Source organism: Diabrotica virgifera, chromosome 5, assembly GCF_917563875.1.
Source record: "Diabrotica virgifera virgifera chromosome 5, PGI_DIABVI_V3a".
In the NCBI taxonomy this organism is placed as follows: Eukaryota; Metazoa; Arthropoda; class Insecta; order Coleoptera; family Chrysomelidae; genus Diabrotica; species Diabrotica virgifera.
The window spans coordinates 83,509,918-83,526,418 of record NC_065447.1 but is presented as its reverse complement, the minus strand read 5'-3'; the positions used below and the strand labels follow the sequence as shown (position 1 = coordinate 83,526,418).

The 16,501-nt window shown below is 31.5% G+C and overlaps 2 protein-coding genes across 2 annotated transcripts; both read left to right on the top strand.

Moving 5' to 3' along the window:
• The first annotated feature begins 2,421 nt into the window (after positions 1-2,421).
• LOC126885390 (uncharacterized) lies at positions 2,422-3,084 on the top strand. Its single transcript, XM_050651954.1, has one exon. It carries the CDS (start codon positions 2,422-2,424, stop codon positions 3,082-3,084), a length of 663 nt encoding a protein of 220 aa, XP_050507911.1.
• Positions 3,085-5,088: 2,004 nt separating this feature from the next.
• Positions 5,089-10,033, top strand: LOC126885044 (uncharacterized). Its single transcript, XM_050651473.1, has 3 exons — positions 5,089-5,413; positions 5,758-5,954; positions 6,126-10,033. Exon 3 carries the CDS (start codon positions 6,416-6,418, stop codon positions 8,573-8,575), a length of 2,160 nt encoding a protein of 719 aa, XP_050507430.1. The 5' UTR covers positions 5,089-5,413; positions 5,758-5,954; positions 6,126-6,415; the 3' UTR covers positions 8,576-10,033.
• Positions 10,034-16,501: the final 6,468 nt, after the last annotated feature.

Genomic DNA, 16,501 nt, shown 5'->3' with positions numbered 1-16,501 from the left:
CACATTGACGTTCGTTTCACTTTATGTTTTGACTTAATTTGTTTGAAAATGAATCGTGACCCATGGGAAAAGTTATAACAGACGGACTATATGTACTATGTACATACTACTTTTTTGTTTATAGATCATAAAATATATATATATATATATATATATATATATATATATATATATATATATATATATATATATATATATATATAAATTATTATATATATAAATTATATATATATATATATTTAATAGAGTTACATATGTAATGTCTTTCTGAGGGTGGTTTTAAAGATTTTCGGTTTAACCGACTTTTTGATTATCCGACCTATGGGCAAGTCCCGTCATGGTCGGTTAAGAGGGCGTCTACTGTAGTCCCAATTCTCACATACGCATGCCAAACATGGACCTTGACCAAGGCAAACATGGATAAAATAATGAAGACACAAAGAGCCATGAAGAGAGCAATGGTAGGAGTAAAATTGACAGACAAAAAGCAAAACAACTGGGTCAGAAATAGAACAAAAGTCAAAGATGCAGACCAACATATAGCCAGGCTAAAATGGAGCTTCACAGGTCATAACGCTAGACAAACAGACAATAGGTGGAATAGCACGATACAACAATGGAGACATGGACAGGAAAGAGAGCAAGAGGACGACCCCAGATGAGATGGGGAGACGACATTAAATAGATAGGAGGAACGCACTGGAAACAGAAAGCACTAAACAGAAGCAAATGGAGGAAACTGAGGGAAGCCTATGTTCAAAATTGGACGAATTAAAGGGCAAAAGAAGAAGAAGAAGAAGAAGAAGAAGTACTGAATATTACCCTACAAGAGCAGAAGATTGGCCAGTGACAACAATATAAACGCCAGTGTATAAAAGTCCTTACATGTTCGCTAAATTACTTTCGACTCAGCTAAATTGGTTTAGATTATGTGGTACTAGTTTATCCTGAAGTGTGAGTCTTTATTATACTAGGATAAACTAGTTTGACCTACGCACGATAGGACAAACTAGTTTGGCCTAGGCCATACTAGTTTATCCTAACGCGCTTAGGACAAACTAGTTTGGTCTAGGCCAAACTAGTTTATCCTGAAATCGAGTTTGGCTGGTAACATATATATAGCAATATATCCCCAGTACCAAATAAAAAATATCACGAAAACTTGAAACCGTTTTTCTCAATAATTAAGATATTTGGATATACTATTTCTGCCTTTCTACCATGGATTGTAAAGGTACGTAGTACGAGTGCATGCTGTATCCATTTGAGTAGCTACACCAAGCATGGAGCACCCACGAATGGATACATACCTTAAGATGCTTAATGTAAGACTGTTAGTTCTCATTTAAAGTGTTTAAATAGGTATAATGTGCATATCAAATGATATTATGCAAAGATGTATATGAATAATACACTTAACTATAGGTACATGAATACTGGTTAATACTTACCCTTTTCGTTTGTCTGTTTTTCATCAAGTTCAAGTTTATTTTCATCTTCTTTGATGTTAGTCTTTAAGGCGCATTGATTATCTAAATTATTAAATGTAATATGTTTACTTTCACTATTAGGCTCTTCTTTAATTTCATTTTTAAAGATATCTAAAACATCATCATCCAGTTCATTAGAAAATATTTCTATTTTACAGGTGTCAGGTGTCTTCACTAAATTCTTGCTTTACTTCCATTTGACCAGGTTTTATATTTCAATAATACCTACTGTTATACATAAAAAGCGAAATGGTTTATATCTGCATATCCAACGGAGATGGACACTGATACTTGATACTGAATTTGTGAATCTGCAGCAAGGCAAAGAACCCAAGCCTCAGACACTCAGACCCAAGTAAGAATTAAAACTAACACACTTAATAAAATATAATATAATATGTAATAAAATGCTTGCTTTGTCTGTGCAAGTGCAGTCTTGTCTTATTTATTTACAATTTCAATTTGCACTCAACATCAACTACTATCAACACCTCAACCTGCCTCAACCAATGAACTGTACTGTCTCGGTGTCTCCTGTCTCGTGACTGTTTCTGTCTGTTTACTGTCAATGCCTCAACACTGTTCTCTGTTCTTCTTCTTCTTGGCTTGTTACGTTGTTGTTTAATCAGTGGCAGCACAAAAAAAAATCGGTAAAGAAAATGTATTAAATAAAAATCTTTAAAAAAGCAAATTGAACATGAGGTATCGTTAGATGCCAATTAAGCATTATCCAATATTTGTAATAATTATTATAAATGGAAGCATAAACTGTGTAGTATAATTTAGTATTCTTTTGTCATTGTTTATTTTATTGATTAATTGTTTTGTCATTCAAATTAATTCTACTGTCAAGTTTTATGTGAATAAAAGCCTAATTTTGTAAAAGGCATTTTTACTACAATTTTATTCACATAAATATACCAAATATACAATGGAGAAGTACTTTAGACCTGATAAACTAGAGGCTGATCCAAACTCCCAAACTGCCGCCAAAGAATTTAAACACTGGTACGAAACATTTAAGAATTTTTTGGAAAGCAATAAATCTACAGAAAAATCGCTAGAAGATAAAGACAAGTACATGCTTTTAATCAATTTTGTCTCACATTCAGTATATGATTACATAAGCGAAGCAAAAACATACATTTCTGCTATCAAAATTTTGGAAGAATTGTATATTAAACCTACAAATGAGATTTGCGCAAGACATATTCTAGCTACAAGAAAACAACAAATAAACGAATCTATAGATCAGTATGCTCAACAGTTAAAGCTTTTGGCTAAAAATTGTAATTTTAAAGCAGTTTCTTCAGAAGAAAATAAAAATGACTATATTCGTGATGCTTTTATTAATGGTCTCGTTCAATCTAATATACGTCAAAGATTACTAGAGTTTAGTTCTTTATCTTTGGACGAAGCATTATCTAAATCTAGATCTTTAGAAGATTCTCAAAAACAATCTGATACATATCATGCAGCATTAAATAATATAGCATCTTGTAGTCATCCAAATTCAGAACAAACTACTTTAGCTTCTGTTCAAACAAAACCTGGTCAGACTTGTTATTTTTGTGGACATCCAAGACATCCTTGATCTGTATGTCCAGCAAGGGCTGCGATTTGCCAAAACTGTCATAAAATTGGACATTGGTTTAAAATGTGCATGCAATCAAAGAAAAGTCAAACGAGATCAACTTATGCATCTACAATGGTAATCGCTTCTTCAATGGAAACACCTCAATCGCTTTCAAAATGTATAGCCAAAGTAACAGTTAACCAAATTGATGCCAACGCTTTAATAGACACTGGAAGCTCAGATACTTTTTTAGATCATGAATTCGCTATTGAAAATAAGCTTAAAATTTTTCCAATACAAGGGGTCCAAGTTTCTATGGCATCTATGTCATTCTCAGCTAATATTCAAGGCTATTGTTTAATAAACATTCAGGTTGATAAAGAAAAATATGATCAAACAAAAGTTTTAGTTTTATCCAATCTTTGTACAGATGTGATTTTGGGTCAAGATATTATGAAACAACATGAAAGCTTAGAAGTTAAATTTGGAGGACCAAGAAGACCTCTTAAGATATGCTGTCTTACTGAAGCTAAAATTAAGCCACCTTCGTTGTTTGCCAATTTAACAGAAAATTGTCACCCTATTGCTACTAATGCCCGGTTGCACCAACAGATCTTAAGCTTAAGTCGAGAATATCATAAGAATTAATATAATATAACTAAAATATATTACAATAAGAATACCATAACATAATACTAGATATAATTGATAATAAGGTAAGAATCTAAAATGATGGTGCAACGTAAGTGATACTCAAGGAGGCCCTATCTATAAGTAGAGCTTAGCTAAGCTGGAGCTTAAGATCTGTTGGTGCAACCAGGCATAAATCTTGCAGACATTCACAGGAAGATGAAGAATTTATTAAACAAGAAATAAAACGTCTCCTTAAAGAAGAAATTATTGAAGAAAGTAAATCACCTTGGAGGGCCCAAGTGTTGGTAACTAAAAACGAAAATCATAAACGTCGGATGGTAGTTGATTACTCTCAAACAATAAATAGATTCACATTACTTGATGCTTATCCGTTGCCGAATATTGATTCACTGGTGTCTAAGAGAGCAAAATATAAAATTTTTAGCTCAATTGATTTAAAATACGCATATCATCAAATACCAATTTACGAATCTGACAAACCATTTACAGCTTTCGAGGCAAGTGGAGGCCTTTACCAATTCCGTCGTATTCCTTTTGGAGTTACCAATGGAGTATCATGTTTTCAGAGAGCCATTGATTCTATCATAAAAAAAGAAAATCTACAAGGTGTTTACGCTTATTTAGATGATGTAACAGTTGGTGGTGAGGATCAAGATAGACATGATTTAAATTTACAGAATTTTTTAAATGCTGTTAAAAAATATGGGTTAACTTTAAATCAAAATAAATGTCACTACAATCAAAAAATTATAAATATTTTGGGATATACAATAGAACCCAAGCAGCAAGAGTTAGTCGAATATACGTCGATACTAAGTCATTTGTAGACCTTGACGTCGATCGACCTTAAAACGACATCGATTAGGTGTCGATTTGTAGACGTCTTTTCGACATCATAATATAGACGTTGATTTAACGTCGATTGTAGGGCGGTAGAATTTATCGACCAAAAATGAACGTTGAAAAGACGTTATGAAAGTAACCATCAATATTATAGTTATTTGATATAGAAATATCTATAAATCAAACTGAAAATAGACATTAGACAAACGAATGCGTAGGTACTCTATAATGTACCAATACTTCGCGCGTCAATTCTAAAGTTTAGTTCAAAGTAAAAACACAGTAAAACACCAGAGGTACAAAGCAAAACAACATTATTTTAATCGTTAGACCTATAAATTTAATATTAGTACCTATAACAATGATTTCACTCATCGATCTTCAAAAAACTTATCATTAAATAAATTCAAATTTTGCGCGAAACTTTCTCATTGAGTTGTCATAACGGCGAAAAAGGTCCTGTCCACAGAATATCGAGTTCATTTTTTTAACCAATCAAATTATTATTACTTTGAAATACTATGTAGTGATTGGCTAAAAAAAGTCTTGCCGCTATCTGTGTATTTTGGATGACAATTGACGTTTTTGACAGTCAAATCAAACAAAATGGCTTTGTTGGTTATGGTGGTGTATGCCGTCTTCCGTTAGTTTACGTTTTCCTGTTTTTCTTGATCCATCGTGTTCAAGGAGTTCGCTTTTTTCCATCCATTGGCTCCTCGTTTATTAAATTAGTTTATATTTGGATTATTTCTTATTTCATCGTCTTTTGGTAGGCAAGAAGCAACTGAAATACAAACACCGACTCTGAAGGAGTCTCTAAATTTTGATAATAGTCTTCAGGATACAAATGGTAAGTTCTTTTATTTATGGGAGTAATTTTGCACAACACTACCTTATTGATTTGCCAAAAATATTGTTGGTTTAAAGCACACCGTAAAAATTGACTTGAAAAAGCTTCCAATAGTGTAACAAATCATCTAATTTTTATAGTTGTTATTACTGATACTATTAATGTAAATGGTCAAATTGTGTTTTCCCCAAACTTACAATTTTTTATGGGCATAGGTACAACCAACGATATAGGTACACAATGTTAGGATGCATTCATTGTAAGTATCAATGAATAATTGCAAAAAACTAATGGAAAACCTTCTGTACTTTATTCAATGTGTTGTAAATATGTTTTGTTTCTAGGATTGAAGGTTCTACTTAAACATATATTAACAATTAAGGAACAGAACAGAAAAATTCTAAATATTTTGGAGAAATCAAAACCATTTAAAAATTCAGATTTACCTGATGACTTCAAAATAAAATTGCCAATAGAATCCTTACAAGACCTGGAAGAACTAGAGATATGTTTGGCAGAAGAAGAGAACTTCAACACTTTTGTAAGTTGTATACATCTTGTACCCAATTGTAGAAATTAAGAAAATTTAAATTTTTTGCTGATTTGTTTATAATAGAAAATTATTCCCTTAATAAACTTTCTTTGTATAAATTAAAAGAAATTAGTTGCACCTAAATGTAAAATAACTTTTTTTTAATTTATATTTTTTTAGAAATCAAACTGTGTCTCAATTTCAAACCTGAAAGATGTTACCCAGAAGAATAATAGGATATTAAGATCTCTTTTGACAGATAATATTGCGAAGCATTTTAATTACTTCGGTAACAACTGGCGGCATGACAGAGTATCAAATAAGCGACCATTTAATTAACTGCGCTTAAACAAAGTGGTTCTAGGTGAGTTGCTCTAGGGTAGAGCGCTGGTTAAAACATGCTCCTAACCGTAACAAGAAAAATTACTAATTTGGAATTGTTTTAATTTTAGTTTTTTATTTGATTAAACATGCAAAGGTTTTATAAAGAATCTGTAGGTGAACGCCAAATGTGTAGGAGGGTGGCTAAGGAACTTAAAAATACGATTGAAGGTCTTAATAGTAATTTAAATCAGGCTTCTTCCCTTGTTAGTAAAACAGTAGTACATAGTGATACCGTTAATATAATTTCTAGTACTGATGTCACTAGAAGTAATTTAAATCAGACTTCTTCACTTGTTAGTAAAACAGTAGTAGATAGTGATTCCGTTAATATAATTTCTAGTACTGATGTCACCAACTCTAAAGTTAGTTCTGAAAATTTAATTAATAGTAATAATATTAGTGAAATTGAAAATGACACGAGCATAGAATCTGACTTTGAAATGGATTTAGAGTTAATAAGTTGTTTAGATAATGCAAGTAACTCCAATAAATTTCAAAAAAACTCTTACGACTTACATGGTGAACTAAAGAGATGGGCAATTCGTAACAAAGTCACTCATAGTACAGTAACTGATCTTCTTCATGTGTTAGTTCCAGTTCATCCAGAATTACCTCTGAGTTCTAAGACTCTTTTGAACACACCAACTACTATTACCTTAAAAAAAGAACTAACTTCAGGCAGTTATGTTCATTTTGGATTGGAAAATTATCTTAAATTCTATATTTCTACAAATGATTCAATAATTTCAAACGATATTCTAATATCTTTTAATATTGATGGTTTACCTCTTTTTAAAAGCTCTTCAGTGCAGTTTTGGCCTATCTTGGGTTTAATTGTAAATAGCAGTATAAAAGTGAAACCATTCGCTATAGGTGTTTTTTGTGGAAATTCTAAACCTAGCCCACTGGCTGATTATTTGAATGACTTTATTAATGATCTTAAATTTTTACTGGAGAATGGTCTAACCTTTAAAGATAAAGAATATAGGATACATGTTCATAGTTTCATTTGTGATGCTCCAGCTCGAGCCTTTATAAAATGTATAAAATCGCACAACGGTTATTCAGGGTGTGATAAATGTACTGAAGAAGGAGACTACTTTAAACATAGGATGATTTTTAATAACATTTTGGCACCAAGGAGATCGGATCAGTCATTTTTGCTAAAATCTGATCAGAATCATCATACTGGAATTTCACCTTTGGAAGTCTTAAATATAGGATTGGTTTCAAAATTTCCAATTGACTCTATGCATTGTTTATACTTAGGTGTTATGAAAAAACTTCTTCTCACATGGATATGTGGTGACTTGCGTGTTCGGTTATGTGGTAGGGATGTTACAAACATATCAGAAAACTTAATTTTTTATGGAAAATTTGTTGTCTCAGAGTTCAATAGAAAACCTCGAAGTCTTTCAGAGGTAGCTCGTTTTAAAGCAACAGAATTTAGAACTCTTTTGCTTTATTTAGGAGTCCTAGTTTTAAAAAATATTGATAAGGCTATGTATGAACACTTTCTTCTATTGCATTCTTCTGTTACTATCCTGTTATCTAAAAGGCACTTAGCAAATTTTGGTTGTGATGTTCCTAGAAAATTACTGGACTGCTTTATAACCCATTCCAAAGACCTGTATGGATTAGAGTTTTTAATTTATAATGTTCATGTATTGTGTCACTTGAGTGAAGAAGCTCGGTTGTTTGGTCCATTGGACCAGATTTCTGCTTTTCCTTTTGAAAACTATTTAAATGAAATAAAAAAGTCAGTGAAATCGCCTAATAAACCATTAGAACAATTGTTTTGTCGCCTGACAGAAGCTAATACTATATCAGTAATTAATGATAGTGTCACAAAGAAATGTGAAATTCAACATTTTAATGGTCCACTGTTACATTTATCTTTTAATTCTACTAAACAGTATAATAAGCTTAAATATAATAATATTGTGTATACTGTAGAAGCACATTCCAATGTCAACTGTTATTGTCTAAACAACGAATATTGTGTAATAAAAATTAATAACATAGTTAATGCTAAAAATGAATATTTTTTAATAGGTCAAAAGTTTACATCTTACGAATCTTTCTATAATTACCCTTTTGAATCAAAATCACTTAATATTTGCATCGTAAGTAAACTACTTCAAAATATGGAACTTTTTAATCTCGACAGTATAATTACAAAATGTATGTTATTCCCTCTTGATCCACCCAACAACAGTAAATGGTTATCATTTCCTTTATTATAAAGTAAATATTTTAGCATTATTATGGAAAAAAACAAACTTCGGCAGACTTTTACAAAAATAAATGTTACTTTTAATGGAGGAGGGTATACTTTTAAGAGGGACATTTGGCCATTTATGAAAAAAAATTAAATTCTTTCAAACATTTAGAAATGAGCAATGTAAAAGTACATTTTTATTTTTTCGAATCTAAAATAAATTAAATAAAAATAGTAATAAATTAAAGTCTTCTATCAGATATTGTCAAAATTGTAAAGTGGCAACATATGGTTTTTAAGGGTGCATTTAAATTTAAAATGGTGGGAAAATCAAAATTGTAAACCGTTAAATTCCTTTCATAAATTCTTAACCAAAATACTTCATAGAATACCTCGCATATTTTTCCATGTTGAATTAAAATATCGTTGTCAAAAAATAGTTTGATGAAATTTGGTGATATTTCACTGAAGCGCAATAACTGTCTTTACAAAGTAATTTTTAAGAACGATATTTTATTGCAACATGGACTAAGTAAGATAGGTATTCTATGAAGTATTTTGGTTAAGAATTTATGAAAGGAATTTAAATGGTTTGCATTTTTCGTTTTCATCCCATTTTTAACGTAACCGCATCCTTAAATTATTGATGACTAATTGTTAAAGTTGTCATTTCCTTTGAATCACATCCCGCCATGACTATTTAAACATATTATTTTGAAAAATTAGCTTGCATATAAAAAAATTAATAATTATCTTGTGTTCTGCCGAATATTTGTTTTAAAATTTTATTTCGATAAAAAAATATTTGAAAAACAAAACAAAAATAAAAATTCCAATATTCGAATGGTCGTAAGTATTTTTTTTTTAATATAAACACAAGTTTTTAAGGATAAGTATAAAATTTGCAAGATGTTGATGTATAAAATGTAACATCTTTATTTAAAAATAGTCAAAAAATTTAAAAATAAAAATATTCTCGATTATGTTCAAATTTTTAATGAATTAAATTTTTTGACTATTTAAAAAAGTATGTTTTACACATCAATATTTTGCAAATTTTATGAAAAAGATTATTATTAAAAAGTTATATTTATTAAAAAAAAATACTTATTTATGACCATTCAAATATTATTTTTAAATAGCCATGGGGATGCGATTCAAGATTTTCAAAAAGATACATTGTCAAGTATGATACATCACTAGATTTGAAATTTTGTGAAGAACAAAATTGTCACAAAAAAATTATCTCATTTCCGGTTAAACCGGAAGTAATAATTGAAGCACCGCCAAAAGCTGAATATTTATGTGATTTCAAAATAATCGGTTTATTAACAAAAAAGTTATTCACTGTTACCTGATCTCGTCACCAGGTATATCTTAGCCACCCTACCTGCCATTTGCTTTACAAAGTTTCTTGTATTTTATATCCATATGTCATTTTACAAAGTTTTTTGTATTTTATATAATAAAAGTTTTGACAGAGTTTTTGATTTCTTTACTATTTGACACAGGTTACGTTTGTTAGAGCAGCAGTTGCTAATCGGAAGACACATGCCCTGTTTATTTTTTAACTTGAAAATGCTAAAAATGAAGTGCATGTACATCCAATTGACGACTGAAAGCTGCCATTCGAAGAAACTATACCTGCGATAAATAACTTCCAACGTCTATTGTACCTCTATATAACATTATCAGTGAGGTATATCTCGTCGTCGATTAAACGTCATAAGTCGACGTCGTTTCAACTATGACATTGTGCCGTCGAATTCACGTTGAACCGACCGTTGTTTCGACGTATTTGGACGTCAAGTAGTGACATACATTCGACGTCTCTTCGACTGACTCTTGCTGCTTGGGAAAACTCTACAATGAAACCTGATCCAGACAGATTGAAGCCTCTACTAAATTTACCAGTTCCGAATGATTCTAAAAGTCTTCAGAGGGCACTTGGAATGTTTTCACATTACTCAAAATGGGTTAATAATTTTTCAGCAAAAATTAGAGGTCTTATAGATTGCAAGAAATTTCCATTAGGTCCTGACTTGGTATTTGCTTTTGAGGAGTTGAGAACTGATATAGCTAATGCACTTCTATGGACCATTGATGAAAAAGAAATTCTCATTGTTGAAACTGATGCTTCTGAATTTGCTATTGCTGCCACTCTGAGTCAATCTGGAAGACCCGTTGCTTTTTTCTCACGTACCCTTACAGATTCTGAACGAAAACATTCTGCAATTGAAAAAGAAGCATATGCTTGCGTTGAAGCATTGAAAAAATGGAGACACTATCTTTTAGGAAGACAATTCAAACTAATCACAGATCAGAAATCAGTTTCGTTCATGTTTAATACAAACCATACAAGTAAAATCAAAAATGAAAAAATTTTGCGTTGGCGTTTGGAGCTTTCTTGTTTTAAATATGATATTATCTATCGTCCAGGAAAGGCTAATGATGCAGCTGATGCACTATCAAGAATATGCAATAATATAAATAATACAAGCAAGTTATATCAATTACATTCAGATTTATCGCATCCTGGGATTACTCGTATGCACCATTTTGTAAAAATTCGAAATTTACCTTATTCTTTAGATGAAATTAAACACGTAATTACCTCTTGTCCAATCTGTGCAGAAATTAAACCCAGATTTTATAAGAAAGAAGATGATACACATTTAATTAAATCAACAGCTCCGTTCGAAAGATTGAATATTGACTTTAAAGGTCCAATACCCGGTTCTCCTAGAAATTCTTATATACTTACAATCATTGATGAATTTTCAAGATTTCCATGGGCTTTTCCATGCTCAGATACATCCAGTCAGACAGTAATTGAATGTTTGAATTAAATGTTTTGTTTATATGGAATGCCGGCATATATACATTCTGACAGGGGAACTAGCTTTACTTCACAAGAATTTATTAATTATCTACACTCTAAAGGAATATCTTCAAGTAGAACAACACCATATAACCCTGGAGGAAATGGTCAAGTCGAGAGATACAATGGAATTATATGGAAAGCAGTGAATCTAGCATTGAAAACCAAAAATTTAGACATCACTAAATGGGAGACTGTTCTACCAGATGCTCTGCACTCTATAAGAAGTTTACTGTGTACAGCAACCAATTGTACACCTCATGAACGTTTGTTTAAATATCAGCGAAGATCAACTAGCGGAACTTCTATTCCATCATGGCTTAAAGATTCAGACAAAGTATTACTAAGAAAATTTGTACGAAAAAGTAAGTTTGATCCTTTAGTTGAAGAGGTTGATCTTTTAGAAGCCAGTTCAGATTACGCCTTAATACAGTATCCAAACGGAAAGAAAAGTACAGTTTCAACGAAGCATTTAGCTCCTAGAGGTGACCTGAAATTATTGAATCAAGATACTGATGAAGATGAAAATGAAAGTCCAAATAATACACTAGAGAATTCCACTACTGAATCAATACCAGAGGACATAGAAAATTTATCTATTCAAGAACCCAATCAAGTACCTGATGATAATCATGAACCAAGATTGGAAAATTCAGATTTTCATAATCATGAACCAAGATTGGAAAATTCAGATTTTCAATCTAGCCGTAAATCAGCTAGAACTAAAAATAAACCACGATATTTGCAAGATTTTGTTCAAAAATAGGGCCGGGTGAATGTAGTATAATTTAGTATTCTTTTGTCATTGTTTATTTTATTGATTAATTGTTTTGTCATTCAAATTAATTCTACTGTCAAGTTTTATGTGAATAAAAGCCTAATTTTGTAAAAGGCATTTTTACTACAAACTGAAAATAAACAAATAAAAGGCAGGTAGGTCATTTATTTAGAGTTCTTGTAGGTACCTATTATTGTTACTTTTTAGCAGTACCTACCTTATACAGGAACTAAAACAATCAAAAATCGCCTGTTCTGATCAATAAAATAGCAGTATTCTTTCTGTAATTTGTTAGACCCTAGTCCCTATATCATATCCTATGTTCACTATTGCCAAATTTCATGGCGTATTCTGGCAACGTAAAGGACAATGCCTTAACGGACAATGTTCAGAGCCCATTTCGATGAAGATAGTATATAGTAATTAAAATAAAAAAACAATAAATCTATTTTATTACATATTCAGTTTAAAAAACAATAGGTTAATGCAATCAGATACAAAATAACATTTTATCTACATTTTGGACTTGGCCAATTCGACTTTTTTCTGCATTGTCCATACTACTTCAACTCCTTTGATAGTTGTAGTACTTACGACTTTATAATTAGCGGCAGCAAGACAGTTAACTATTACTATGGGTTCTCCCTCCACAGTTTTTCCACTTTTTTCGCCTGAAAACCCATCTACATTATCTAGAGAATAAACTTTAACTTTTTTGCTGTTCAAGTTCGCTTTAACGAACAAATATTGGTACCTGGAAGTAGCCATAAGTAGGCTTCAAGTAAAGTATAATTATAATCACTGTCTTTTAAAATGTTTTCACAAAATAACCTATTTATTTATTGTATACGTCTACAGTTCACACTCACACTGTGGAGTGGGTGGATAATAAATATATGTAATACCACAGAATTAATAACCATACAGATGCGTATCTGACTGTCGTTTCCATTGATTTTGTTAAGACCGAAATATTTGACCTTGTGCACCACTTACAGAATAGAACTTGATGTTCTAAGCAGGCACGTAGCCAAGGGATGGGTCCATGGGGTCCGGACCCCTCCCAAAACTGTCTCGGCTTTGGTACCATACCAAGGCAGCAAGTTTATGACCAAGTCATTATTATTTTTTTGGAAAAAAAAATAAACGAAATTATTATTATTTTTTACTAGGATTGTATTTCTATTTTTATTCAGTGTACGGATCAATTTATATCCAATTTAAACATCAGATTTACCAAAAACGAAAGAATTCTATCAGAATTTCAAATTCTTTTACCTTTTAGTTTTTATAGAAGACCAGGTGTATCTACTCTTTTCTATGAAATCCTATATTTCGTCAGTAGTCACTAACATCGCCAGGGACGCTAAAATGATATTAAAGATAGAATGGTGAAATAAGGCATTAAAAAGAACTTACTAGGGTGAGATTGTCGTCATATATGTAGATGTTATGTCTTACCCTAGTAAGTTATTTTTTATACCTAATTTCACCATTGTAGCTCTAATATCATTTTAGGGTCCCTGATGATGTTAATGACTACTAACAAAATATAGGATTCCGTTCTACATTTGATTCCGTACATTCTATCGTGCACTTAGTAAAAGTAATTTGAAAATTTTTAAAAATGTAAGTTTTAAATGGTTAAAATATTTTAACCATTGGTTAAATAATGGTTTAACTAATGGTTAAAAATTTAGATAGAAACCCAGGAAATAATTCCAACGTAGAACAGCAGTGGCAATTCTTCAGAACCTCTATATTAGAGCCAAGTAAGAAAGTACTTACAACAACCAAATGTAAGAAAAAAGAATGGATGACGGAGGAAATTCTAGAGTTGATGAATGAAAGAAGAAAAAACAAAACAAATAATAAGACCCGCTATAAACAGTTTCAAAACCAAATAAGAAGAAAAATTAGGGAGGCTAAAGAAACCTACTTCTCTGAAAAATGTAAAGAAATAGAAGAACTTCAAAACAGATATGACAACTTCAACCTACATAAAAAAGTCAAAGAACTAGCCGGAATAGGAAATAGAAAAACCTCAAATATATTGCTCGACAAAAACGGAAATATTATAATGGAGACAGAACGAAAACTACGACGATGGAAAGAGTACATCGAGGAACTATTTCATGACCAGAGAAAAGCTAGTACATCCGTAGATAGCCAAACCGGAGACGTAGGCCCAGAGATAACCAAATCAGAGGTTAGTCAGGCAATAAACTCTATGAAAACTAATAATAATACTCTGCTGGTCCAGATGAATTACCTAGCGAGCTGATAAAGTTGGTCAACGAGAAAAACCTGGAGATAATAGTAGAACTGTTCAACGCTATCTATACTACGGGAATCATCCCTAGAGAAATGTTGACATCAGCATTTGTGTGTTTGCCAAAAAAAGTGAATGCCAAAGAATGCAGTGACTACCGAACCATAAGCTTAATGTCACATACCTTGAAAATTCTGCTGAAAATTATCCACGCCAGAATACACTCTAAACTGGAACTGGATATTAGTGATACTCAATATGGGTTCCGCAATGGTATGGGCACCAGAGAGGCATTATTCTCCTTCAACGTGCTGACACAGAGATGTTTGGATGTTAACCGTTCTCTTTACGTCTGTTTTATAGACTACAATAAAGCGTTTGATAAAGTAAAACATGACCGACTCATGGAAATTCTAAAAACTAAAAACCTAGATGAAAGAGATTTAAGATTAATAACACGTCTCTATTACAATCAGCGAGCAATAGTAAGAATAGAAAAAGAAACATCTGAAGAAATGGAAATAAAGAGAGGAGTCAGGCAAGGCTGCATACTATCACCTCTATTATTTAATGCTTATTCTGAAGAGGTAATGCGAGAAACTCTGGAAAATGAATCAGTCGGCATAAGAGTAAATGGAGTCTTAGTTAACAACATCAGATATGCAGATGATACAGTAATAATAGTCGATAGTTTACAAGACCTGCAAATACTCATGAGTAAAATAGTAAGGTGTAGTAGGGAGTACGGACTCTCTCTCAATATCAAAAAGACGAAGTTTATGAAAATTAGTAAAAACAACCATAATACTAACGAAATCTTGATAGTAGAGGGCCAGCAGATCGAAAGAGTAAAAAAGTACACTTACCTAGGAACACATAACCGAAAATAATAACTACTCTGCAGAAATCAAAGTCAGAATCGAGAAAGCACGTTCTAATTTTATGAAAATGAAAAAGGTCCTATGTAGCAAAGATTTAACATTAGCTCTTAAAGTACGCCTAACAAAATGTTACGTATACCTATAGTGTACATACTATGGACTGGAATCATGGACGTTAAATGTAGAGACAATGAGACGACTTAACGCCTTTGAAATGTGGACCTATAGAAGAATTATGAGGGTTTCCTGGGTATATAGAGTTACGAACAGTGAAGTACTGAGAAGAATCGCTGTGTCTAGGTACACGCTAACGTGTACGCAAATAAAAAAGTTAGGTACACGCGACTTCAAATTCATCAAGCCAGTGACGTCACAGTACACGCTATTTTGATATGTTTAGTGTTTGTTGTTTGTTTGATAGATAATATTTTTATTAAGGGAAGTGGAAGGGAAGCAAAACTATTCAGATGTTTTAAACTTAATTGTAATAAAACAATATGTATATATGTATATAAAAGTATATATTCAGGTTAGCAAAATAAATATTAGTTAACATGATATATAAAAAATACTGCTAAAATAATTTTTATACGTAAGTTAATTATACCAGTTTATATTGGTGTTTATTTTTCCTGTGGTGTTTATTATTATTTATACAGAGAGTTGAACTTGTTACGATTTTAATAGAAAATTGTTTATAACTTTGTAAATACCCTGTATAACATAATAAACTTTTATATTTTGGTGATATGGATATGAAAGTTAAGAAGATTTCGAACATAAAATAAAATATAGGGTGTTCCATTTAAAAAACATAAGTTTGGTCTGTCACTATATTATCGAACGCCCTGTAACATTCTAACTAATTTTAGTAATTTTGTAATATGAAGCTTAAAGTTTGCTAAAATTTTTGTTACTAACTTTTATTGCTATCTATTACTCTAGCGGATCTACTGAGTTTTATCACACTAATCAATCGCCCCGTATATTTTATCTTATTACTTCTGCTACCGTTAATCACGCATTTTTGTCTTTTATCTTTTTCATACTGTTTTAGAATGTTGTTAAACTCATTAAAAGTACTAAATAATTGTCCACACTCCATAGTTAATTAAAAAACACTAAACAAGTAAAAAATA

Coding starts and splice junctions, on each gene's coding strand:
- LOC126885390 (XM_050651954.1), top strand. CDS start 2,422: ATGGAGAAGTACTTTAGACCTGATAAACTAGAGGCTGATCCAAACTCC.
- LOC126885044 (XM_050651473.1), top strand. CDS start 6,416: ATGCAAAGGTTTTATAAAGAATCTGTAGGTGAACGCCAAATGTGTAGG.